Source organism: Podarcis muralis, chromosome 11, assembly GCF_964188315.1.
Source record: "Podarcis muralis chromosome 11, rPodMur119.hap1.1, whole genome shotgun sequence".
NCBI lineage: Eukaryota > Metazoa > Chordata > Lepidosauria > Squamata > Lacertidae > Podarcis > Podarcis muralis.
In genome coordinates this window covers 52,194,695-52,221,664 of record NC_135665.1, presented here as the reverse complement: position 1 = coordinate 52,221,664, position 26,970 = coordinate 52,194,695, and the positions used below count along the sequence as shown (strand labels likewise).

At 44.3% G+C, this 26,970-nt stretch overlaps 2 protein-coding genes across 4 annotated transcripts in view; both read right to left on the bottom strand.

The window, feature by feature from the left end:
- NARS1 (asparaginyl-tRNA synthetase 1) overlaps window positions 1-2,685 on the bottom strand; it is a 29,355-nt gene extending 26,670 nt beyond the window's left edge. Inside the window, exon 1 of the mRNA XM_028748521.2 lies at window positions 2,501-2,685. Within this exon, the coding sequence (XP_028604354.1) occupies window positions 2,501-2,543 (43 nt within the window). The 5' untranslated portion in view covers window positions 2,544-2,685. The remainder of the gene's footprint in view (window positions 1-2,500) is intronic.
- Window positions 2,686-6,519: 3,834 nt separating this feature from the next.
- Window positions 6,520-26,970, bottom strand: part of ATP8B1 (ATPase phospholipid transporting 8B1) — a 70,517-nt gene continuing 50,066 nt past the window's right edge. For all 3 annotated transcript variants that reach the window (XM_077936457.1, XM_077936456.1, XM_077936458.1), the window contains exons 14-28: window positions 26,391-26,434; window positions 24,766-24,922; window positions 22,970-23,158; window positions 22,276-22,388; window positions 21,082-21,246; window positions 20,293-20,404; window positions 20,032-20,107; window positions 18,356-18,488; window positions 16,554-16,842; window positions 15,192-15,415; window positions 14,060-14,143; window positions 12,236-12,481; window positions 10,531-10,669; window positions 9,010-9,140; window positions 6,520-8,801 (exon numbers count right to left, since the gene is read on the bottom strand). In XM_077936457.1, coding sequence (XP_077792583.1) covers window positions 8,571-8,801; window positions 9,010-9,140; window positions 10,531-10,669; window positions 12,236-12,481; window positions 14,060-14,143; window positions 15,192-15,415; window positions 16,554-16,842; window positions 18,356-18,488; window positions 20,032-20,107; window positions 20,293-20,404; window positions 21,082-21,246; window positions 22,276-22,388; window positions 22,970-23,158; window positions 24,766-24,922; window positions 26,391-26,434 — 2,333 coding nt within the window. In that variant the 3' untranslated portion in view covers window positions 6,520-8,570. The remainder of the gene's footprint in view (window positions 8,802-9,009; window positions 9,141-10,530; window positions 10,670-12,235; window positions 12,482-14,059; window positions 14,144-15,191; window positions 15,416-16,553; window positions 16,843-18,355; window positions 18,489-20,031; window positions 20,108-20,292; window positions 20,405-21,081; window positions 21,247-22,275; window positions 22,389-22,969; window positions 23,159-24,765; window positions 24,923-26,390; window positions 26,435-26,970) is intronic.

Sequence of the window (26,970 nt, the reverse complement as noted above, 5' to 3'; positions counted from 1 at the left end):
ATCCTATTTTATCTGTAAGCCACCTTGAGCCACTGTTTGTGGGGGACGGGGAGCGGGATAGAAATAAATTAATATTAATGTTATCTGCTTTAAACTAAAAGCCATGTTCTACTGATATGGAGAATGCCCAGGACATGATAATAAAAAATGCATATATACCAGTTTGTTTCATTTTTCTTTAAATATATATATATATTTATTTATTTAATATATATATATATTTAGAGCAGCGGCTATCAATATAGTGTCCTCCAGATTTGCAGACTTTCATCAATCAGGGATGATAGGAGTTGGAATTCAACAACATCAACTACTGATGCTTTAGGTTTTCAACAAGAGCACAGTGCAGATTTGGGGTGCTGCTACCACCCCCTAAACCTTCCTTTAAAACTGCCAGTTGAGGGGAGAGTTATTCCCCCCCCCAGGTGCACTGCCAGCCTCAAACCTACAGAGCAGGAGAGGAAAGTTGATTATATAACCTTTCTTCTCATTACCTAAGGCAGGGCTTCCAATTCTGTGTCTCACAAGCTTCCTTCATGTGGTCTGTGGATTTGTGATTGAAAATGGGAGTCAGTCACCCCAAAGCGGCTAAAAGGCCAGTCACTTCATTGCGAAAATGATAAGCGAGGGCCTGCCACAAAATGTGGCAGCGCGAAGCTCTGCCTTACACAATTGCCGGGTGGATAAAAATCAATGATTTTTTAAAAAAACACAAAATGCTTTTTATTATTTAAATCGGATTTTTAAAACAAAATGCTTTTGGAGGAAAAATCTTTCTAAAGATAGTTTTCTGTTTAAGTTACATTAGAGTCCAAAAGCTATTCATCAGGAAATAAGGATTTGTTTTAAGTTTTTCATGTGTGCTAAAACTCAGTCTAAGTTTTTGTTTTTTAAAAAAGTTTAACCACATCAGTTAACAAACATGGATACATATGCTATAAGGTTATTGCTTTAGTTAAATAAAATTGTTTAAATTGTTATTAAGGAAATGATTATTTCTCTCCTTCCAACAAAGTACAGCAGAAGAAGTTGTCCAAATATAAAGTTAACTTACTAAACCTCACAAGAATTTCATAATTATCTGTCTATGTATTTCTAATAGTACAGTGGTACCTCGGGTTAAGTACTTAATTCGTTCCGGAGGTCTGTTCTTAACCTGAAACTGTTCTTAACCTGAAGCACCACTTTAGCTAATGGGGCCTCCTCCTACTGCCGCCGGAGCACGATTTCTGTTCTCATCCTGAAGCAAAGTTCTTAACCTGAGGCACTATTTCTGGGTTAGCGGAGTCTGTAACCTGAAGCATATGTAACCCGAGGTACCACTGTATAACCAAATCAGTAATTTTTGATGTAACTGTAAAAACTACTCTGAAATTTATAATTCCAAAAATGAAACCTTCCTCTGGTTGTAAATATTAAGATTATACCAACAAGAATAAGTTTTTCTGTAAAAAAAAGAAAGATTTAAATCAAGTCTTACTGACTAGTGATTTAAATCGATTTGAATTAAATGAAATCCACCCAGCACAATTGTCCTCCTTCCCAGTTGTCCACCGTTCACCCCAGTAACAATCCATTTGCACACCGAGTCCTTATTAGGCTCTTTTGGGGGATGGTGAGGGTCCTTCCTCTTAAATATCTGATATTTAATACCTTCCCACCCCCCATCCCACGCCTGCTAATACAGCTATTCCTTGTGCCTGGACGTCGCTTGGCACAGCTCACCCAACATGAGTAATAAAGGAGGAGACCCGTTTCCAAGCGCCAGAACATGTCTGGCAAGTTCAACCCCGACTTTCCAACCCCCCAGGATGACTCTGGTAAGCTGAATTTCTTCAACTCATTGCTACAAGCCGCTTTTCCCGACAAGAGGCTGGCTGGAAGGAGACAGAAGAGCGGCATGAGAAGCCCATCCTCCCTTGCACCGATTGCCTGCGTTGCAAGGGGTAGAAGTGGACGTGGCTATAGCGCAGGCAGGGGAAATAGGTGACTACAAGAAAAGGTCCCCTGCCCCGAGGCACCAGCAAACCTATACAATCGCGTGCAGCGCCTCTTCCCAAGGAAAGCAGGGGGAGAAGGGCGGGTCTATAAGTGCCCATTTAAATCCTTTAACACCAGCCGCTAGCTGATCTTTTTTTAAACAGCTGCGATGGGGAAGGAAAGGTCTAGGGCGCACGGAGCGCGCAGCCAAACGCCTCCGGGCCTTGAAATCTGGTTCCGACGCGTGGAGATGGCGGGCCCCTCATTCATCCGAGGCCAGGGCTGCAGTTGCTACAATGGCAAAAGGAGGAGGAGGACGCGCTTCTTTTGTTCCTGGGCCCTTTTTGCAGCTGCACCATCTCACCCAACGTGAATAATTTCTATTATTATTCTTATTGCTTATGAACGAGCCAGGATCTCCGCCTGCCCTTGCCAGATCCCAGGGCCTTTTTTTCTGAAGGCTTCTCTGCCGGGCTCTCTTTGCCAAAAAAAAAACCACACCCCCACACACAAAACTCACCCAGGGCCAGCGCGCCCGTCTGCTTGAGGATCTCCAAAGACATCGCTGCTCCTGCGTAAAGCGCCGCGCGCCCCTCGAACCAGACAGGTGGCAGCCGCCTCTTTCCCTTTCCTTTTCAAGAAGGGGATTGCGCTTCCCGGCCGGGAGATTGCATCAGGCCTGCCCGCCCACAAGCCCGCCCTTGCCGCAAAGCGAGGCCGGCTGCCGCACCAGGAGCTGCCGCTACGCTTTGCGCTGCTCCCCGGCGTCGCCACCCATTGCGCGCCGCTTCCGCCTCGTTGGGGAGGGCCGGCGGCGTCAGGAGCAGGATGCGTAGATGATGATGATGATGATGATGATGATGATGATTAATAATAATAATAAAATAATAATAATAATAATAATAATAATAATAATAATAATAATAATTACCGCTTTATAATTTCAAGGGGGCGGGGGGGGGAGATTCGAAACGGTTTGCGTCAGTTAAATCCGAAGTGAAACGTCGCTGAAGAAAGTCAAAGTATAGGTTCAAAGCAGGAAGCTAAACTGTTATATTAAAACAGTGTTTCTCAGGGCCGGGTTTAGGTTTGACGAGCCCCTAAGCTACTGAAGGTAATGGGGCCCTTTATAGGTCCAGCTGTCCTTTGTCAACAACAAATTGTTGCTGTTTTTTGTGTTCAGTACAGTACAGTGGTACCTGGGGTTACAGACGCTTCAGGTTACATACACTTCAGGTTACAGATTCCGTTAACCCAGAAATAGTACCTCGGCTTAAGAACTTTGCTTCAGGATGAGAACAGAAATCGCATGGCAGTGGGAGGCCCCATTAGCTAAAGTGGTGCTTCAGGTTAAGAACAGTTTCAGGTTAAGAACGGACCTCCAGAACGAATTAAGTACTTAACCCGAGGTACCACTGTATATACTATACTGTCATACCTCAGGTTACAGACGCTTCAGGTTATGCGTTTTCGGGTTGCGCAGAATCGGTGAATCGCGACCCGTGTGTGCGCAGACACAGTGCTGCGGGTTGCGAACACTGCAGGTTGTGAACGTGCCTCCCGCACGGATCACGTTCGCAATCCAAGCATCCACTGTATGGTAATTTATGGGTGTAATAGGTATCTAAAGCAGGCGTCCTCAACCTCGGCCCTCCAGATGTTTTGAGACTACAGTTCCCATCATCACTGGTCCTGCTAGCTAGGGATCATGGGAATTGTAGGCCAAAAAATCTGGAGGGCCAAGGTTGAGGAAACCTGATCTAAAGCCATTTGCACATGTTGCCATGCAACCAGTACAGAATGTAGGCACCCTATATATAGAAATGAGCAAAGCAGTGATATTTTAGGGAGAAGGCCAGCAAGCGGGGCCCATTACTTACATCATAGGAGCCTACACAACACGAAACACTGTTGCTGTATGTAGGTTTTATTTTTTATTTTTTTATCTTATATTTGGAAATGTACATCCAGGTTTTTTTCCCTTTAACTTTTTTTGGGGGGCCCAAGAGGGTGGGGCCCTAAGCTATAGCTTGTTTGGCTTATACATAAATCCAGCACTGGTGTTTCCCAACTTTTGGGTCTTCAGCTGCTTTTGGACTACAATTCCCATCATTCCTGACCACTGGTCTTGCTAGCTAGGGATGGTGGAAGTTGTAGTCCAAAAACAGCAGAAGACCCAAGGGATTTCAAAGTAAAGCAATTGCAAAGGAGGTCATCTGCAGAATGTACATTTAAAGCAGCAAAGTTTTAAAAAAGTATAATATGCCAAAAGCCTGGTTGAAGAGGAATGTTTTCGCTTGCTGTTTAAAAGATATACAGTGGTACCTTGGTTTACATATGCTTCAGGTTACATACACTTCAGGTTACAGTCTCCGCTAACCCAAAAATAGTACCTCGGGTTAAGAACTTTGCTTCAGGATGAGAACAGAAATCATGCTCCGGCAGCGCGGCAGCAGCAGGAGGCCCCATTAGCTAAAGTGGTGCTTCAGGTTAAGAACAGTTTCAGGTTAAGAACGGACCTCCGGAATGAATTAAGTACTTAACCTGAGGTACCACTGTATATTCTAGCTATCTAAAGTCAGGTCTGTGAGGAGACCTCTAGTGGTGAAACGTCAGACTTCACTTTCAGCAGATTTTTGAGCTAGAGCAAGGAAAGTGAGACTCTTCAGTTATAGTCATACCTCTTGTTACATCCCGTGGCGACTCGGAAGTACCAGAAAGGGTTACTTCTGGGTTTCGCCACATGCGCAGAGGGGCAAAATGACATCATGCGCAGAAGCGGTGAATTGCAACCTGTGCGTGTGCAGACGCGCTGCTGCGGATTGTGCTATTTTCATGTTGCGAACGGGCCTCCGGAATGGATCCCATTCGCAACCAAAGGTACCACTGTATATCATTATACCTGCCTTATAAACATTTGACACCAGATGGCGCTGTAGAGCAGTGATCCATCACCAATGGGATTTTCCTTTAAGAGCTTTTATAACGTGTTCTTCTGTGGCGTTTTTGTTTTTTAAATCTGTATAGATCCAGCCCAAGTGTTCTCAAAGAATCATATAATTGTGGAGTTGGAAGGACCCCGAGGGTCATCTATAGTTCAACCCCCTACAATGCAGGAATCCCAAACGCACAGTCCCCCATCCAGTTTGAAACCATACCGTCCTCTGCTTAGCTTTGCAAATATGGTAGCAGTTTTACTGCTGCACTGCTGGACCCTGCAGAGAGTATACAAATTGGAATCGCAAAAGGTGGTGTATGAAGTGACTGGAAACTCCTCCTGCGCAGCATCTCTAGCTGCTCCTATCTCTTTAAGCCCTTTGACAAGAGCCAGTGGCAGAAAATCACCTGAGTGAATCCAAGTTAACTCTTTATTAGCAAAAGAGGATCTATACAGGAGTGTTAGGCCTAATGAGCACAGCAACTCATCTCTGGCAGGTCCCCCATGATGCAGTTGCTAAGAATAAACATCCCCAACTCCCCACGGTCAGCTATGTCTCTGCCTTTCCTGGGTTTCCCCACCCCCAAGCAATCTGAGATTGCGCCTGCGTGTCTGCCTTTGCTCCTTCCGATTCATGCCTCTCCTGGTTCTGGGAGAACAGCAGGGAGGGGAGCTTGTTACAGCACACCTGCGCTCTTCATAAGCCTGACCCATCTCTGCCTCTTGACCTCCCTTCTCTTCTGCTTCTCCACTTCTCTCTGCCACAGACTCTCCCAGCTCACCAAGCCCTGTTACTGTTAGGTTTCTGTTATGCCACTGTGCAGTTCTTGGAGTCACAAGACTCTGTAGACATTTCAGACTATTGGAAGTGAGACGGGAGACGGATGTTGAAGTTACTGGTTTCCTGTTTCTTCTGTTGTTTTCTGTCTGTCACAGAGAGCAGACGCATATTCTTTTCTGTCTTGCGTAATTAGAAATAAAGTAGCAACGTAGCACATATTTCTGGCTCCTGCTGCTGCTGTCTGAGTACTCTGAATGGAGAGCGTGCCTGAAGCCTCATTCAAAGGCTTAGGTCGTTAATCATCGTCGGAGGAGAGCCTGGATGGGGTTACGAAGATACGGCCGGAGGAGTAGCCATTACAGCTCGTTCGTACGGAGGCTCCGACAGTTACCTCTTCAGCTTCCAACACCTCCTCCCAGTCTTTTCTCCCTTTGACCCCCATCGTCGTCCCACCACCACTCCTCAGGTTCTGAGCCTGCTTCCCTTGGGGATTCCCCAGCTGGTTCCTCTCTTCATCCAATCAGTACATGACACTGGCACTCTCTGGGGCTTTCTCTTTACCTCTGTGCCTTCCTGCAACAACTTCTTCCATCTGACTGCCCAGACTCTTCCTCTTTTCCCTGCCTCACAGAATCCCCTTCTCTTGGTTTGTCCTCCTGCCCCCTGCCTCCTTTGGACTTCTGCCTGTTCCTGACAGATTGGGAAAACTGTGTATGCTACTCTTGAGTTACTTGATGGAAAGGGGGAACATAAACATAGCAAATAAAGTAGCGGTTGCACTCTCACGAAAGTCACTGAACACTATATGAATATACAAATATGTATTTGAAGTATAGTTTAATAAAAATATTTTGGACCAGTGAAAACACTTCTTTCACTTCAGTCAAAAGCATTAAAAATTAAGGCCTGTTAAATATGTACATTATCTTTAAGCAAATAAAAATATTTACAGTTTATGGTTTGGATACAAGTGTATGGCATATCTATCTCAACCAGCACATTAAAATTAATATTGCACCCAGATTAGGAGCTTGAAACGTGTGGCTCGTCACCTCCTCATCTTTGGATGGAGAGAAATCAATCTAGGAAACAAGTCTTCAATCTTCTCCCACCTACTAAAAAGAAAAAGCTGTAAACCTTTGCACATTAAATAACAATAATAATGAAGAAATGTATGAATTCCATGCTCCTAAAGGACGATTTTAGACACCGGGCTGCATGGTTTGCAAAAAAAAAAAGTGGAACTATATAGTGAATATTTAACAAGACACATTGGTGTATGCTGAAATTTTTGAAATGTAAACCATTTATATGTCCCAACACAAAAAAAACCCTGAAGATCTGTACACTAAAAATCTCAAAAAAAAAAAAATTACTATTAAAACATAGTGAAAAGGAGTCCTCCTTGATGTGATAAATTCTCTTGTTCCAGTTTGTGCTTTGAACCATCACCCAGTGAACAAAAAACATTTTATTCAGTTTAGTCTGTTTCACCCATGACTTGGTAACATGGGTCTCACTTAAGCGTGCACATTATCATGTGTGAAGAACCCATGCACGCCTGGTTTTAGCCACATATACATGTGTAGTAAAATAGACAACACATGTGCCTTTTAAGTACAATGGTGTCCACATGTTCTACATCAGGTGTGGGGAACTACAATTCCCACCACACCCAGCAAAAATCAATGGCTAAGGATGATGGGAGTTGTAGTTCAGCAACATCTGGAGGGCCAAAAGTTCCTCACACCGGTTCTACATGGAAACAGTTCCCATAATGTGAGAATCGTTGACGTCTACCTTGCATAAAGGTTAAACAGGTAGAAAATCAAGGAAGTATGCCAATGATACACCCTTCACTGGTTTGATATCTCTTCCCTTTTTTCGCAAAACATGATACAAAGAACACAGAGACTTTTAAAAAGAGGAAAGGCAGTGGTATAAAACAATATACCAGAAAAGAGATTCAATTCACCAAGTCCTGCTGGTGAACAATTGGTGGTCATTTCAGTAGAGTATCCCCCAAGAAAGCCCTGATTGAGTGAATGTTGCAAACTAGCTATGCCTCCTGGACCAGACCTAGAACAGAGATAGGGAACTTGTACTTCCCAGATGCTGATGAACTACAACTCCCATCACCCCTGACTATTGGCCATTGTGGCTGCGGCTGATGGGAGCTGGAGTCTCAACAACATGCACGCAGCCACAGACTCCCTATCCCCAATGCCAGATTAAGAGGCTAACCTGGTTAATATGCTTTGCATATACTGAACCCACCCAAATCCCTGAAAATTATTAAAAGCATGCTGCCTTGGACCACAATACCCCATGGATCGGTGAATAATGGTTCCGAATGCTTGCAAAGTAAAACTGCACCTCTCTTGTCTTAAAAGAAAAAGAGGACATCTTTGGTTAGCTAAAAATAATAATCATAGCTGAGTTAGTGGAATGAAGTGGCAAACAGAACCGTTTTGCTTCTCAGCTAAGTCCGTCTTTGGTGTTGAGGCACAAAACATCAGTTGAAACTGTATTTCATGATTGCATTTTAAAAAAAGAACTATGAAGTTCTAAGTATCATTTTAAAAGAACAACCGTTGCAATTGTTGGTCTTTAAACCCATAGATTTATATCCTTCAATTTCACATGAAACAAAATATACAAGGATCAAGATCTGAAAACACTGCTCAGTTCTTCAGTTATCTCAAACGAAGTAGCTTGAGGAGGAAATCAAGCTGTCTTCATAATCTTGAATTTTTTTCCCCCAGAAAAGAAAAAAGAATCCTGAGTTTTTCATAAAAAAATAAAAACTTTGTGCAATTGTTTTTCAAAGGGTGGGGGGGGGATCCACTTCCTGTAGGACACAGAAAATCATCAGCTGGCTTCTTCAGCTTGCCTGACTTCTGCTAAATTGTTGCCAAGGACTGCGGTTAACGAAGCTCTCCTTTTACGAATGATCCGCCCGGAAGCTATGAGGTCAGCGTAACCCCGCTGGTGGGAGAAGGCATAAGCAGAACGGCGGCCCGAGATCCCGCGGCGGAAGACGCTTTGCCTCCGCTTCCACTTTTCCTCTTCGGCCTTGAACTTCTTGCGATTCTTCTGGACCTTTTAAAGGGGAAAGTTGCACGGAAGGTTAACGAGGAAGCAGGGAAACGGACTCGCTTGCTAGGGACAGAAGGTTAAGTGAAGTCCTGTGGACTCCTGGAATATGCTGGGAACCCTAAGGTGCTACTTTGCATTGAGATGGACCAGTGGGCTCGTTGAGCCCAGCACTTCTCGCCCTGTTAACGCCCTCTACATTTCTCATACGTACCTTCTCGCTTTCCGAAGGCCAAATGGTCATGCTCAAGAAACGGAGAGCGACCACCGGCAGCAAGCAAAGTGCAACGGATAGGATTATTGTCAACCAGAGATATGGTTGCCGGAGAGCGTTTGGAGCAGTGCCTGTAGGAGGAAAAAGAGAGGAAAGAATAATGTACACATAGCTATGGCTGTGGTGCTCCCCCTTCATGCTAATAGTATCACGCAAAAATGCTAGCAATGTTATTACCGTAAGAATTACTGGCTTTTTTTTTTTTTAAAGGCTTTGGTGATGGATTTATGTTTTGAGAAGTAACTTGCAGAGCATTTCTCACATGGCCTCTTGGGGCCCAAATACTATGGCTCTTTGCTGCAACCCTCCAGGCAGCACAGGGCTGATGGGAGTTGTAGTCCAAAGCATCAGGAGGGCACCAGGTTGGTGAAGGCTGAAGTGGTGTGTGTGTATATATAATATATGAAGCCACCTTGTGTTGAGCAAAACCATTGGTCTACCTCATGATCCCTAGCTAGCAGGACCAGTGGTTCAGGGATGATGGGAATTGTAGTCCAAAAGCAGCTGGAGACCCAAATTGGTCTCCCTTGTCCAACATGATCTAGTCTGACTTGCAGCAGCACTTCTAAGTCTCCAGCAGGTGTACCTACCAGCATGATGTGACACTGTGTCAATTGCAATCTTGCTAATATAATCAGGGTGCTGAAATGTTGTGGTTTTGTTCTATGTTCTTACATGCACTATTGCTTGCTGTTTCGTTATGTTATTACGGCATTGTTCCTGCAATGACCGATTTAGAGATGCGTTCCTGATCTCTTTGTTGTAAGCCACTTTGAGGATGACTTCTTTTGTGGAAAGGTGGCAGCGGAAAAGGCAGGGAGGGAGGGGGTTATTGGTTTGTTTTCGTTCTTGCTTTTATTCTGTATTTTGTGTTTTTTATCTTCTACTTTTATGTTGTGAACCGCCCTGTGATCTACAGGTTAAGGGCAGTATACAAATTTGAATAAAAATAATAAGATGGTGATGCTTTTATTATGATTTAAATGAATGCAAACAATGAATCAGATTAGAAACCAGATACAGATACAGAAATTTGATGTCCCAATGCGAACTCAAATTTGAAGATTAGTGGTTATTAGCAACAGCCCCATTAAAAATTGCTAGTGTACATTGGTTTGGTTCCCAACCAACCATGGCCTCAAATATGCCTGTGATACGTTGTCAGTTTTCTGGACTTCAACAGCTTCAGCCGTACATAAAATTCAATGAAATTGAATAAAATGGAGCCCCCTCCTTACCAGGCCCAAACTTTAATTAAACTCTTGTTTCTCTTTTAAGATCGCCTTTGCCAAATGCTGTTGAACTTCAGCTCCAGCCAGCATGACTGGGGATGATGGGATTTTTAGTCCCAACGACATCATGGAAGGCACACCAGGATAGTGAAGACTCTTTGGGGTGCGTCACATGGCATTTGTAGTCACTAATGTGGCTGCAGCTATGGTGACTTAGTTAAGTACTGACCTGTAAACTGAAAAGCAGCAGGAAAAAGGACATGGATCCCAGCACTGTGTAGATCAAACATAATTCCGAAGTAAAGTGCAATACTCCCAAATATTGAGAAAGCATTCACAAACGTCCAGTAAGATGTATCCAGCCCCATCTAGAAGCAAACAGACAGACATGTGGAAGTTAGAAAGAGGGAAGATCACAGTGCAGGTGGGAGGTGTCAATAGATTCTGCAAAACCTTGAAGAAAGTTCTCCAATGGACAAGATGAACACAAGAGAGGGGAGGACAAAGGAGACCGGTATCTCCATTTGCTACTTTCTCCCAGCTATGCCCAAACTGTTCTTCAGGTTGACTTTCTGAGGAACTGCATGCTTAAGTTGACAGAGCAGGGAGTCATCCCTCAGCCCTCCTGGTCTACTGCAAGAGCAATTTCTCTCTCTCTCTCTCTCTCTCTCTCTCTCTCTCTCTCTCTCTCATTTCCTTTCCCTCATACCATTTCCCACAGCCAACATTTCGCCTCTCCTGCTTTAAATATTTCTGGGTTTTCTTCAAAGAGAAGCAAGAGTTGCTTGTGCTCAGAAGACAGCATGAAAGAGTTATCATGAAACTCCCTCCTTACAAAAATCTGGCTATCGTCCACGCATTGTTTGCACATAGGAGTATCAGCTAAAAACCTCCTCCTTCCTGTAGGCCTTTGGAACACTGTGGAATCAGCTTTGACCTGCATAACTTACTTATGTTGTGGGTTAATTTACTTTGGGTTTTTATGACTGCTGTAAAAGCTGTGTCCTGGTTTCTCATGAGAGGAAGGGCAGGATTGTAAGAAAAATAAGGAACAACTGCTAAAAGCCCAAATCGCTTGGCACACTTGCACTCTTGCCAGATGCTGCTTCTGGTGATAGGGGCCATGCAGGTTTGCTGCTCCTCTTGCAAGAGTTCCAGTGGTTAAGATGCACAGATGTGAGGGATAGATGAAGGGCAGAGTTGCTACAAGACAGAGCCATAGCAACACTCTGGGCTCCATCTGCACCATACATTTAAAGCAGCATCGTGCCACCTGAAAGAGTCATGGGCTTCTCTCAAAGAACTATAGTTTATTGAGGCTGCTGAGAATTGTCAGATTCCTATTCCCTTCACAGCGCTACAGTTCCCAGAGTGACAACTGTGAAGAGGGATTGATTCTTAAACCACTCTGGGAATTGTAGCTCTGCCAAGGGAATAGAGTTCTCCTAACACAGGCATGTCCAAAGGCCGTTTTGGGGGTCTAATTCAGCCCACTAGTCGGTTTAATCCAGCCCCTGTGGCCCTTTGATCAGTCTTCACGGCTTTCATTTCATCAAATCTGGCCCTCTTTGAAAGAAGTTTGGACACCACTGTCCTAACAGCTCTCAACAAGCTACAGTTCCCAAGATTCTTGGTGTGGGGACAGGGATAAGCCAGGACAGTTTAAAGTGGTATAATACTGCTTTAAATGTATAGTGCAGACAGGGTCCCTCTCTCAGCCATCCTCACACCTGTTCTCATATCATATAAAACTTCTCCAGGCCTGCAGGACTGAGAAAAGGTCGTTCAGTTTCTCAGTCTCCCACCCGCACACACAATGTCTGGCCACAAATCTCTGTGTTCACAGCATCAGAGTCTGATTACCAAGCTGCCCATTTCACTGATGTGCTTTGTGTACAGCAGACAGAGGAGCTATATGAGATTTATCTACTTGCCTGAAAATTGACTGCGATTATGAGAGAGGACGCCGCTGTGACAGCGAAGGACTGGTAATCCGAGGGCGCTTCTCCATCTTGCCCCATGGTTTGTAGGTAAGCACCGTACGGTATGAAGAAAATAACCAGTGATGATAGAGCACCGTGCAGGAGGCTTACAAAGAACTTCCTGTAGTTGAAAAGCAAATCTCTCTGTCCCGATACGTACAAGGCAGGAAAACGTATGCTCAGCTTGTCACTCACGTCCTTAAAGAAATAATTGCAATTTTATTACTACAGCAATTTTTTTTCATCTTGAAAGGTAACTATAAAATATGCACCCCACCCACAACTACTCTGTAATATTAATCAGAAACATTCAATTCCAAAACAGAAAGGTAGCCATATCTCAATTACAGAAACAGTGAGAAAAATTGGTCCCCAGTAAAAAATGGCCCAGTTTGCATGTAACACTATGAACATGTGAGCATGTGAGCTCCCAGAGAGGCAATTGTGGCCTCTTTGCTTCTCCTCTGGTCCTGCAGTACATGAGCAAAACCATGATTTGGCTTAGTGTTTCATCTCACCCGATGCTCATGATTTGTCTCCTCTGGACAAACCACAAGCTGAAACCCAAGAACAAGCCTTTGTTACAGCTTTGGCTTGTCTGGGACACGACAAACCACCATCCCTGGTTCAGATGACACACTAAACCATAGGTAGGCAAACTAAGGCCTGGGGGCCAGATCAGGCCCAAACGCCTTCTAAATCCGGCCTGTGGACGGTCTGGGAATCAGCGTGTTTTTACATTAGAATGTGTCCTTTTATTTAAAATGCATCTCTGGGTTATTTGTGGGGCTTGGGAATTCGTTCATTTCCCCCCCCAAAAAAAATAGTCCGGCCCCCCACAAGGTCTGAGGGACAGTGGACTGGCCCCCTGCTGAAAAAGTTTGCTGACCCAATCATAAGCCCAATCACAACAGCAGCAGGATTGGAGGAGGAAGAGCAAAGCAGCCACAATCTTATCTCTGAGAACCTGCTAAGCAAACTGGGTCAATATTTGCAGGCATTTCAATATAAATAAGGACTTATGTTTCTGCTTTGACCAGTGGAAGGTTACACCCTTATTTCCATACTGCTCAACAAAAGCTCTGCATATACCTGCACTATGGAACCAGAAAATGCCCAGGTCTTCCCTTATGCTGCTTATGCAAACGCTTCCTCAGTGCGGACATCCACACCAATGCAGGGATGTCTAGAAGGTGGGCCCAGTGGCATGCTCAGCACTAAGGGGGATGTCAGCAGTATGGTTCTGCTTCTGCAGCCTTCTCAGCATGTAATATATGATGGGAGCTCCAAGGTTGCTCAGAAGCAACCTGGTGCCTAACGTAAGACACTAAGACTTTACAGGCACAGGGCTTTTATATAGCTCCCCGATAAGTCTTGAAACACAGGCATTTTTGCAGGGTTTTTCCTCACCCCCAGAGGCACACTCCATTGTCTCTCAAGACTGATGAATGCCAGCAAAAACCTCACTCAAAGAGGAAGAGGAATCTGGAGGCTGGTTATACAAGAGTCCATTCACTGAACACCCAATCTCACCTAGAGTCACATGGGTTTTTCCTATGATAGAATCAGCAGGTCTGAAGGTGTGGCCTTGGTGTGGGAGGTAGCTACAGGATTTGTGCTCCTAGTTTTACAGTATACCAATAGAGCCAACCATGGGTAAGTGGTTTTGAGCAGGATGGAGGTCACTAACACAGAGGATTCAGGTCAACTGTTTCCATGGCATCCAAAAGTCTGAACTGCTTTTAAAAGAAATAAATTCTGACTTTGTTGGCATACCTGGTCAAGCAACCCAACAAGGAGAACTGGCAGGCTGGAATATAATACGTTGTAGAGAGTGATAAACCAATCTTCATAAGCTGTCTGCAATAAACAATATAATAATAATTCAGTTACATCATTTTTTCTATCTCCCATGCATGTATGGTAAAAAGAGAGTGTGTCAGTCAAGAGATTGTAACTAGAATTTAAAGAACAGGCATCCACAAACAGAATTAACTGCACATCTTATTTTTCTCTTGCAGTTCTCAGTTGTTGAAAAGTTACACAGCAGTTCAGTTCCAATTGTAGGCTCTCTTCATAACACAATAAATTAGTTACAGGTAGGTAGCCGTGTTGGTCTGCCGTAGTTGAAACAAAATAAAAAAATTCCTTCCAGTAGCACTTTAGAGACCAACTAAGTTTGTAATTGGTATGAGCTTTCAAGCAGAGACATCACCTTGCCAACAAAGGTCCGTATAGTTAAAGCTATGGTATTCCCAGTAGTGATGTATGGAAGTGAGAGCTGGACCATAAAGAAGGCTGATCGCCAAAGAATTGATGCTTTTGAATTATGGTGCTGGAGGAGACTCTTGAGAGTCCCATGGACTGCAAGAAGATCAAACCTATCCATTCTGAAGGAAATCAGCCCTGAGTGCTCACTGAAAGGACAGATCCTGAAGCTGAGGCTCCAATGCTTTGGCCACCTCATGAGAAGAGAAGACTCCCTGGAAAAGACCGTGATGTTGGGAAAGATGGAGGGCCCAAGGAGAAGGGGGACGACAGAAGACGAGATGGTTGGACAGTGTTCTCGAAGCTACCAGCATGAGTCTGACCAAACTGCAGGAGGCCGTGGAAGACAGGAGTGCCTGGCGTGCTCTGGTCCATGGGGTCACGAAGAGTCGGACACGACTAAACAACAACAACAAAGGTGCTACTGGAAGGAATTTTTTATTTTGTTTTGGCAATAAATTAGGTCACCAGGAACTGTTTTGACTGGAACAGCACTTAAATCTTCAGCACAATTCTAGAAAATTCACTTTGGAGTAAAACTTCATGAATATTATTTGGTACTGATGTTCCTGCCTCTTAGATTATGAGCTAACTTGGACATTTATGAGCCCCCCACCCCGCCCCCGCTTCTCTCTCTTACCTGGGCAGAATAGCCATTGAAGAAGGAGTACCAAAAGTGGACTAACGTAAATGCAAAGTTTTTGTAGAAGAAGTACCGAAGGAACTTGCACATCCTTATGTACGACCATCGGCCGTGAACAAGCAACAACCTTTGGAGGAATCTGAACTGGCCAAAAGAGTAGTCGCTGGACATGACCGCTTGCATCCCTTCTTGTCCACTTATGCCAACACCAATATGGGCCGCTAGAACAACAATGAAAACACACAGTTGAGAGTTCCTTCCACGCAAAGCAGTCACCAAGGGAAGGAGGGAGTTGAGGGCCAGGTATGCACGTACAGTGGTACCTCAGGTTACAGACACTTCAGGTTACAGACTCCGCTAACCCAGAAATAGTACCTTGAGTTAAGAACCTTGCTTCAGGATGAGAACAGAAATTGTGCTCCGGTGGCGCGGCAGCAGTGGGAGGCCCCATTACCTAAAGTGGTACCTCAGGTTAAGTACAGCTTCAGGTTAAGAACGGACCTCCAGAACGAATTAAGTTCTTAACCCGAGGTACCACTGTAATGCTAGCCAATGATTAACATTAACCAAGCTTTATCAACTAACAACAAACCTTAAGGGTGTGGCTTGTTCATGGTGAATAAACCTTTATTAAGCCCCTGGGTCAGGTCTGGATGATCCAGTTAACCATTTACCTTAGGATTATATGTAAACCCAGGTCTAAGCATCATAGAGGCTTCACAGTTTAATGAATCAATCATATCTGTATTTTCACCTGCTGTGTACAAAGATTAAAAACAAACATTTTCACTGCATGCGAGGCCATGCCGTCCAATATTTCCTGCTTTCCCAACTTTAAATTCTGACATGAGAGTACTGTGTCATCTAAAAAGTTCAGAATTCTCAAAAATAGCAGAAAGGAAAAAGTAGACCCAGAAAATAAGGAATGTGGGGTGGCAGATTGGGTCAAGAAAAAGAATTTGCAGCATTAAAACATTACTACCGCAAGAATAAAATCTGGGACATACCATTGCCCAAATGCACTTAGGTGCATTCCTCCCCAACCCCAGCTATTTAAATTGAAAAACAATGGAGGTGAGGGTAGCCTTCATGTTTTCTGTCTTAACTGCACCAGTGCAGCCCTGTTCCATGTTTACTGTGGCCTTCCCAGGCTACTGATGACAGGCATCTGTCGGAAACTGTGAAAGTTACATTTTGTACAGACTGTTAATACCGCTGGTATTCTTTTATTGTTGTTACTGGATTTTTTATTGGATTTTATTGTAACCCGCCTTGGTTGTTTTCACAACAGGAGTCATATAAACATTTAAATAAACAAATGTGTTTTGGCAAAAAAAGAATAATGCGTGCACCACTTACTTTTTATCATATTTACGTCGTTAGCTCCATCCCCGATGGCCAAGGTTATGGCTTTCTTATACTTCTTCACCAGGTCAACCACCATGGCTTTCTGCTTGGGCGTCACCCTGCAGCAAATCACTGCGCTGCACTCGCAAGCTAAGTCAACAAAGTTCTGCTGCTGCTGCTCCTTGACCAGTTCTGCTCTCCTTTTGCTCTCCATCTGCTTTTGCTTTTCTTCTGCTGTCCTTGGAAACTTCAGCTTCAAGAGCTTCTTCTTCTTCTTTTTCTTCTCCAGGAGAATTTCATTCTGTAAGAAATAATTGTTCTCGGTAAACTTCCAGTTGCTATAAAAATTAGGAGTGTGCACAGGCTGTCTGTAGGGGCTGAATTAAGAGGCAAATACCATCATGCAAGTCAGATCAGGTTTACCAGAAAGCCACAGAGCCCTCTGCATTCATGCTTTGCTGTGCCAATACATCTCTATACTTTCCTATATAATACCTTTATGTTTGACTAGGTCTATGTGCTTTGCAAGAAGTGAGGCTGTAATAAATGTTACCTATAGAGCACTGAAGAGTTTTGGAATTCTATTTTTTGTTAAAATACAGCAGGAGTTTGGGTTTGTTTCATTTTTTTAAAGGAAAGTTAAAAGCATCATTTAACTTTTTTAAAATAAAAATTCTACACTTCTTTTCTTTAGCAACTGCTTTCCCCTCCCAAACTTCAGAAATACACATGTAGAATTCTAGACAGCCTCATATGTAAGATCTGTAAAGGCTGATTAGGAAGGCTGAAACGTTTTGTTTATTAAATGTCCCGGCAAGAATATATACTTTGCCATCTCTTAATTATTTTGAGCTAAGAAACCAACCAACCCACATTTCCCCCCTCCTCATCCGGTGATATGGAGGAAAGTGAATCCCTTTTACTTCCCCCACAAAAAGTCTCCAGACCTATTTGACTGCAATTTGGGAGGCTTGATTTACTTCTGAAGTGGTCCTATAAATTTCATCCACTTTGGTTGAAAAGATTATTGTAAAGCAAGTTAGAAGCCTAAATACAGGCAGCAAATGCACAGAGCAACTCAAAATCTGATCAGAATTCAAAAGCACCACCACAACAGAGATAGAAAGTGAATCTGGGGTCCTGTGCACACCACCCCCTATAAAAATGGCATGTTGAGGTTTTTCCTCTTTTGTACATCATCAGTAAAATTGCCTTCAGGTTGCTTATGAGTATTTGGCTTAGTAGCCACATTGATTCTGTACTGCAAGATGTGTCTGAAAGGGGCTTATAAACATCTCTGTGGATCAGTTGCAAAGACCTTCTGCAATGCCATTCACCATCAGATGTATCTTCTAATAATACACAATCATTAACAACCTTATTCAGTAAAATATCCTTATGGAAAATGCTGCCTGCTGTCAGTGGTATGTGTGTTTGTCCCAAAGGATGATTGATCTGATCCTGTACACCTGTTACACTTATTCAAATGGCCAAATATCTAACTGAGCTGAGTAAACAAGCTAGATAAACAGAAAGCAAATATTCTAACTCCATGACTCCACAGGAAGCAGTCATGAAAGGCAAAAGGCTTTGACCCATTAAAAAAGGAGTAACTTTATGAATATTCTCCAATTTCCTGAATGTGAAGACAGTTTTAGTTCCATATGGGTGTTGGTGGCTTTGCAAGACCATGTGTTTACCTGCCTTTGCTAAATTTGCTAAATTTGCTAAATTCTTAGCATTTTATTTTCTGCTGTTTGGGTATGGAAAACTCTCACATCAAAGTAATCAGTGCACCTCTAATCCATACTTACCAGCCATGAGCCAGTGATAATTAGGGCACGGTTTCTACCCGACTCAAAAAAGGGATCGTTGCTTCTTTGGGATGAATTTGTGTTTGATCCGACTACATTCCTCTGGTTTTCCAACCTTGTCTGCAGAAGAGCACTAAATAGGTGTAGAGGCAAAAGCAAAATCTCACAAAATCTTACTATTTAACCATGATGGGTGTAACAATTCAAGATGTCCAAGAAAATGCCACTAGGTTTAAGCAAGAAAGGCCACTTTGCAATTGAAGGTGTATGAAACCTAACAGCATATTTCAAGTTGGTTTTAGTGGCATTTGATCTAAAGTCTTCTAGAACCTCGGCATATTACACTGACTACAAGGCTTCTGAAACCTCTTAGTCTTGATTGTGAAATTCCTTAATCTTACCCTAACAAGAAATCCTAGGTATTTCACCAGGAAGAAAACCCCTGTAGCAAAGGTGAGTCTACAAACCTGAGTCATTCTTTTTCTGACTCAGTGGCAGGGGAAAGCTGATTCTAAGCAGAGAAGCTGCAGGTGAGGGGGGGGGCTTAACCCTCCCCTCTACAAACTTATCTCCACCTGTAATTCACCGAATGTTTTCCCTATAACTGGGTTTCCCATGTATGTGACACATTGAGTGGGAGGGTGGGGACAGCAGTTAGAGGAAGGAGGGTGTTAAGTTGTGGGCAAACATATCAGACGACACAGCGATTCTTCAAACAGCTCTTGTTTATTCAGAGGCCAGAACAGAACTGAACTGAAGAGCTCAGTCAGCCTGCTTATATAGGGCTCCAGAACAACGTAACTGTAGCAACTTTCTAAAAATATCCAATCACTGAACGTCACTTTCGATCTTTCATTTGCATACAAACTATCCAATCACTGAACGTTACTTTCGATCCTTCATTTGCATAACTATCTACAGTATCCCCCTGCTGGCCCAGGGTGAGAACTTCAGTACATAACAGAGGGTAAAACTGTCTCTAGGCTCAGATAACATCTTGTGCAGTGTAATATTCTGTACTGGACTTGTAGCACAAGTAGCCAGAAAAAAAGTTCGTTACCACTGTTTTATAGATCGATAGCTGTCCAAGTTAGTGGCGCCAGTCCTTAAGAAACCCTTGGAATTATCCTCCTAAGCACAGGTTACTACATCAACCTAAAGTACTATTTCTCTCATTCATCCATTCCCCAAAATTCCTATATTCCACCTTTCCTCCTAAAAGCTAACGGAAGGTGTGCGTAAGAGTTGCTGTTGTTATTATTTATTAAATTTGTTAGTTGCTTTATCTTGCCCAGGGCATTTCAAAGCAGCTTACAACAAAACAAACAGACAAGACAACTTCCGACCCCATACATACATTAAGACAAAAAAGAAATGCATTAAAAAAAACATCCCACCCACTTCTAAAAGGCTGCAGATTGTTAAAGGCCAAAGGCCCAGTAACAGAGGAAAGCTTTTGCCTGGCGCCTAAAGTTATATAATGATGGCACCCTCCTTCAGGAAAAATAGTTATCCCATTTTGTCCTCACAAATGCCTTGTTACGTAGATTTAGGCCAATGAGGTTGATGGTTGCTGTGCTCCATTTGTCCTAATGGACCAGCCTACACTGTGACCCCATTCATTAGAGATCCCTTGCATGCAAAAAGAGAACCCCAGGGTTTTTCTTCCTGTTTACCTGATGTCTTCTCCATAGTGGATAGTTGTTTCATCCGTTAAGAGTTCACAGGAAAACCCGATGTTTTCTGCAGTTTCTGCAACAGAACAACAAAATGCCGTGTCATGGTCTGTTGGCTCACCTGACTTTTCACAAGCATATGCCGGCACTGCACTTACGACAGAAATTCAAACCACAAGGAAAAAGCCCTGGAACAGAGCTATTCGCTTGGCATTCACACCCCTTGGGTAAATAAGAAGCAGCTATTTATGTACACATTACCTTTCTTGTCGCCTGTCAACACCCATATCTTAATATCTGCCTTCGCCAGTTTGGATATTGTTTCTGGAACTCCATCCTGCAACTTGTCTTCAATTGCTGTGGCACCCAAGAGCTGCAGGTTATTTAAAGAACAAGCATTTTTAGTATGGCGGTTGTCAGATCTGAAGCCTATGACTCCTCACCACCCAAGCATCCTGGGAACTATAGCTCCCCCCCCCCACTGGGCTACAATTCCCAGCATCCTTAAACTACACTTCCCAGAATTCTTTGGGTGAAGTCACATGATGGGTGTGTTTTTAATGCATGGTGTGGCTATGCTAGAAATGACTAACAGAATCTATCAGGTTACATTCAAAAGCCAGAGGTTTCCCTACCCTGACATAGGAGGTTGGATAGCTCAGCCAGCAGAGCATTAGACTCTAAATCTTGGGGTCGTGAGTTCAAGCCCCACATTGGGTGAAAGATTCCTGCATTGCCCTTCCAACTCTACAATTCCATGATCTTGACATGGAAAAGATCACCCCAAAGCAACTTACAACAACTTTTAGTATGCCAAGGCAGCCTCTACTGCAGAGAAGTTGTTCAGGCGTCAGGATGGATGGATGTGGGTGCCAAAGGAAAATAAACGCGTAGCCATCCAAGCAGTGAAGAGAGAGGGGCCCAGAAAAACACATGTGCGTATTTAAGAAAATGCTATTTGAGTTGACAGCCTCATAGGAAGTATTGCAAGGTCAAGTGTGGAAGCAGACAGCAAAAGCTCCCTTCCCCAGCCACTCCCATTAGACTTACAATTAGATTTCTTTCAATTTCTTCATACACCTTGTCCAGAGCTTCGTCACGGTTTCTTGTAGCAACACTAGCAGCCATGAATTTTTTATTCCACGCCTCGAACTCCTCTTCGCTAATGTCCTTGTAGCAAAGGCACAACGTTCTAAGGGTTTCATTTGCAAAGATCTACCAGGGGGAAGGAACGAGAATGTCTCAGTTTTTTAAAGTCGAGGTTGGACGGCCATCTGTCAAGGATGCTTTAGTTGAGAGTCCTGAATTTGCATTCCAACCCTGCAATTCTATGATCTGAGAAAGCTCTCTGTGACAAAATCAGATTGACAGATATCACTCTGCCAAGCAGGGATTGTGACTAAAATGGAAGGCATTTTGGAATAACCGAAAGAGATGCAGAGAAATCTAAGTAGAAACAAATGAGGCGAGTCTGCGAATTGTTTGGGGGTGGTCAGCATTTGTTTCTACCAGATGGTGTTAGACTACAGCTCCCATCATCCCCAACCATTGGCCATGGTGGCTAGGACTGATGGGGATTGGAGTTCAACAACATCTGGAGGGTCACACCTATAAGTGTCACCTAATCCACACTACTGGATGATAAGGCTATATTAAAGGTTTCCAGCCACAATGGCTACGCTCTGCCTGCGTGGCTGGAGGCAGTAATATTTCTGAATGCCGGTTGTTGGAAACAGCAGGACAGTCCTGCTTGCAGGCTTCCCACATGCGTCCGGCTGGCCACTATGAGAACAGAATGCTGGATCAGGTGTGCCACTGTCCTGATCCAGCAGAGCTCTTCTTATGCTCTTCTACAATTGCCGACCTATTCCTTTACTGAATACGATCGAAAGTCATCACATCAGTGGCTGCAAAACTAAAGGATTAAGATCGGAATTGTGGAACTTGGACTAATTAAGAGAACTGGTGCAGGACCAAGGAATGACATCAACTCCTGATAGCCAGAACACGGGAAGCCATCCAAAAATGTTTCATTTGGAACTGATTAATTGGCTCTTCTGATTGTATTGTGATTTGGCATTGTGTTAATGTGGCCTGCACTGGATGGTTATTAATGAAAAAATAATTCTATAATTGCCAACCTATTCCTGACTCCGGCAGTGTTTGAACTTTATGGAATACGAAAAGGAAAGGAAAGGAACATGGCAAACAAAGCAAAACAGAAACACATGTAACCCAACTTACATCCAATGCTTCCTGTGTTGCATGCTTCGTAGGATTCCTTGGATGCAGCCGTTCATATATCACTGTATCCGCTCCTTTACAATAAAGCTTGATTGCTCCATCTGGTTCTCTTGCTACAAAAGCAACAGATGGATTAGGAACACTGTGTTATAGGGAAAATGCACCTCCCCTTCATGTGGCCTATGCTGGACCCTTTAAGGAACATAGGGAAGTGCTTTCTAAAGAATCAGATCATACTGTCTAATTGAGTGGCAGTCCCTCTGCAGGATTTCGGATGGGGGTTTCTCCTACCCTACCTAGAGATGCTGAGGGTTGAATCTGGGACTTTCTATATGCAAAGCAGATGCCTCACCACTGAGCTATGGCCCTTTCCCAAACTGCCTCCATGCTTAGACTAAAATGAGAGGAGGAGGAGGAGGAGAACTGTATTAGGAAAACATGTGGGAGATTGGTTTGAAGACAGGAGTCTGAAGGGCATCAGTGCTATAAAGCTAAGATGATGAGCTGGTCTGCTGTTATGCTGGAAGTATACAAATTATTTCTGTAAGGAGGTTTTGTTAATTCATTTGTTATTGCCTCTTTAAAAAAGAAAGGGCAGAGATCACAGTTGACGTGTTTTTCCACTTCCAGCAGAGAGACCTTCTAGCACACGGTTTTAGGGCTTTTGAACTCCCGCCCCCCCCAGCTTACTCACTGATAACAGACATCCGCTTTCTGTCGCTGTTGAAGTCCAAAATGGCAAGAACTTCATACGTTTTCACAGTTCCCATCTCGCTTATTGTAATAGTATTCTGTGTCCGTGAAAGAAAAGCAAAACCAAAGTTTCTGGCTGCAGTTACCAATGCTCCTTCGTCAGGGGAGGCTGCCTGATAGTTGAGCTCACCTGGAGTATTAAGACAAAAAATTAGAAAACCTTCATAGATGGGAGAATTACGTGAGTTAATATATGCGTGAGTCCCTTGCCCATGTGTTCTGTTCTCACACTGGCCCCTCCTTTCTTGACATGCTGCAATAACCCTGGAAGTTTTCAATTAACCAGTTTCCCATTACATCTGAACCTGTACACTTTGGTTAGAAGGCACAGAATATGCTAGACTTTGAACCATTTTTTGTGGGGTTGGCATAAGGCTTTTTCCTTAGTCTAGTAACCATCGTTTCCCAGTTCAGACGGAACAGCAAACTCTGGTTAATTCTAGGCCTCCAGGATTAATTGTTCCAAGAAAGGAGGGAGGAAGCAGGATGTGTGCAGGTGCAAGACTCATTCACATGCCAGTTTATTAAGAAGAGTTTGGATTTGATATCCCGCTTTATCACTACCCTAAGGAGTCTCAAAGCGGCTAACATTCTCCTTTCCCTTCCTCCCCCACAACAAACACTCTGTGAGGTGAGTGGGGTTGAGAGACTTCAAAGAAGTGTGACTAGCCCAAGGTCACCCAGCAGCTGCATGTGGAGGAGCAGAGACGCAAACCCGGTTCACCAGATTACAAGTCCACCGCTCTTAACCACTACACCACACTGGCTCTCATTAAGTCGAAATATAACCTCACTAGAGTGTGGAGAGGGGATTGTTATGATATTAGGGATGATGAAAAGCCTTGAGGGGCTTCTTGGCAACATCATTAGTACGTGTATTTGCCAGCAGTTTGCAATTTCGTAGTAACACCTGACCAGTGGCGTAGCGTGGGGGGTGCCAGGGGTGCCGGCCGCACCGGGCGCAACATTTTGGGGGGCGCGTTTGGCCGGCCCCCCTCGAGGAAGCGGGAACCTCTCCAAGGCACAGCGTGCCGTCGGTAGAGGAAAAAAGCCGTGCAGCAGCAGCAGCAGCAAAGTCGGGAGGAGGAGGAGGTGAAGCGAGCCTGCTAATTCCTTGCTGGGAATTAAGCGGCTCAAGACTCTCTCCACTGGCCGCCTGGGTAGTGAGCCGAGCCGAGCAGGGAGTCTGGCGAGGGGGTGGGAAGAGACTTTTCCCCCTTTTTTCCACCTCGCCTGGTCAAAAAGGAGAGCGGAGTCTCCTCAGGGCGCCCTCAGGCAGGGCAGGGAAAGGCAAGCAGAGCGAGGAGGAGAGAGGGGGGAGTGGGGGGAGCAGCCAGGAAACGCCGCGGTGTGGAGGAGGAATCAATTTAGGAGAGAAAGCGAAAAGCCTTGGAGAAAGGGGAAAAAGGAAAGAAAAGAGGCAGCTCCAGGAGAGCGCGGGGGAAAGAGAAGCCTCGCTGCTGCTGCTTGGGAGAGTAAATTACTGTACTTGCCTTGCCCCGGGTTAGGGAGCGCAAATTACTTGCCTTGCCCCGGGTTAGGGGGCGCAAATTACTTGCCTTGCCCCGGGTGCTGATAACCCACACTACGCCGCTGCACCTGACGCACGAAAGAGCAGCTTTTGCTGTATAGATGTAGAATTCTAAACTAGGCTGTCTTATAAACATTCCATTTCGATGAATATTGGGTCAGCTCAGTGCATATAAAATGAAGATTCTTTGTGGATGCAGTACTTACCATCAGAGGCATCCACCATCACTGTGTGGCAAATTGCAAGCAGGAAGAAGAACTGTCGAATTTCAGGTTCCTTGCCAGACCGAATTTGTTCGATCAGATACTGATCATGAAAGGTGAGCTTCCCATCTGCATACATATTCCAGCTGAAGTCAACTTGCTACACAAGAAGGGTATGTGAATAATGTGTTAGTGCACACAGCCTATCTTTCTGGCAATGCACAACCAGTTCAAAGGATAAACAGTACGTAGGCCACATCCTGGGACAGTTGGGGCAACTTAACCTTTACTGAGAAAGGTCAGCAGTAGAGAAGCAGGTGTAAGTCCAACTGTACCCCATAAAACATTTTTAAAAATTCGGAAAAACTTTCTGACAGTAAGAGCTGTTCAGCAGTGGAACGGTCTCTTTTGGGAGGTTGTGGACTCTCCGTCCTTGGAGGTTTTTAAGCAGAGGTTGGGTGGCCATCTGTCATGGATGCTTTTGCTGAGATTCCTGCATTGCAGAGGGTTGGACCAAATGACCTCTGGGTCCCTTCCAATTCTAAGATTCTATTATTCTATATTTTGGCACGTTGCCTGATTCAGCTAGATATGCATGCCATTTACTTATTTGGTTTGTATACTACTCATCCAACCAAGTCCTTTGTGTTGTTCACAATCAACAATAGCATGCAATTCACAGCCAAACCAAATCATGAAGCTGAAAGGCCCAGGAGCTCCCAACCCATATGAACATTAAAAACCCCAAACAGCTGGAACCATTAAAACCAGCCTAACACCCAGCTAAGGGACAACCTGGTGCAAACTGGAAGCACCCAATGGATTGTACTTAGAAGTAGATTTGTCCTAGCCAAGTAAATATGGCATGGGTTTCTTTGGATTCTGATTTGTAACTTAACCCTCTAGGGCAGTGGTTCTCAACCTGTGGGTCCCCAGATGTTGTTGGACTACAACTTCCATCATCCCTGAGCTCTGTCCTTGCTAGCTAGGGGTGATGGGAGTTGTAGTTCAACAACATCTGGGGACCCACAGGTTGAGAAAGGCTGCTCTAGGGTGTAAAACACTTCTTTCTTGGGTATTAATTATCAAAATGTGTAGCCAGCCTCACTGACCCTCCAACTACCTCACAGGTGTTTCACAAACTCCTGCTTCCTTTGATGCTTCTGGCATCTATGTCACAGGCTGGCCATCTGGGGTTAATAATAAATAATCATAATAATAATAATAATTTCCTATACCCCTGTCCATCTGGCTGGGTTTTCCCAGCCACTCTGGGCAGCTTCCAACAAGAGATTAAAAATACATTAAAACATTAGTCATTAAAAACTTCCCTAAACAGGGCTGCCTTCAGATGTCTTCTAAATGTCAGATAGTTGTCTATTTCTTTGACATCTGATGGGAGGGCGTTCCACAGGGCGGGTGCCACTACCAAGAAGGCCCTCTGCCTGGTTCCCTGCAACCTCACTTCTCACAGTGAGGGAACCACCAGAAGGCCCTCAGCAATGGACCTCAGTGTCCGGGCTGAATGATGGAGGTGGAGCCCCAGAGAAAGTTATCTTTGGAGTGGGCCAAGGGTCATATCTGTGCCTTTTTTAGGGATGTATTGCTTGCTACTGAAAGTCACCTACCTCAGGATGATGCAGTTCTTGGCCTGTTTTATCCCTGCACGTTCCTGCAAGGAAAATAGATAAATATAAATATCAAAATTTGATACAACCAAAATTTGTTTTCAGGAGTCTGCCAGTGCCTTTAAAGAAACATACAAGCAACAAATGAAGAGAACAGGTGGTTCCCTGTTCCCAGGATCTGCTTTTCCACAGTCCTGGCATGTGAACGATTAGCCACAGTGCTCAATGGTATTGGTCGGCTCAGCCTCTATTTATTTGTTTAATCATCTTGTAAAGCCATCTAAAAAGGGACGCGGGTGGCGCTGTGGGTAAAAGCCTCAGCGCCTAGGGCTTGCCAATCAAAAGGTCAGCAGTTCGAATCCCCGCGGCGGGGTGCGCTCCTGTTGTTCGGTCCCAGCGCCTGCCAACCTAGCAGTTCGAAAGCACCCCCGGGTGCAAGTAGATAAATAGGGACCGCTTACTAGCGGGAAGGTAAACGGCGTTTCCGTGTGCGGCTCTGGCTCGCCAGAGCAGCGATGTCACGCTGGCCACGTGACCCGGAAGTGTCTCCGGACAGCGCTGGCCCCCAGCCTCTTGAGTG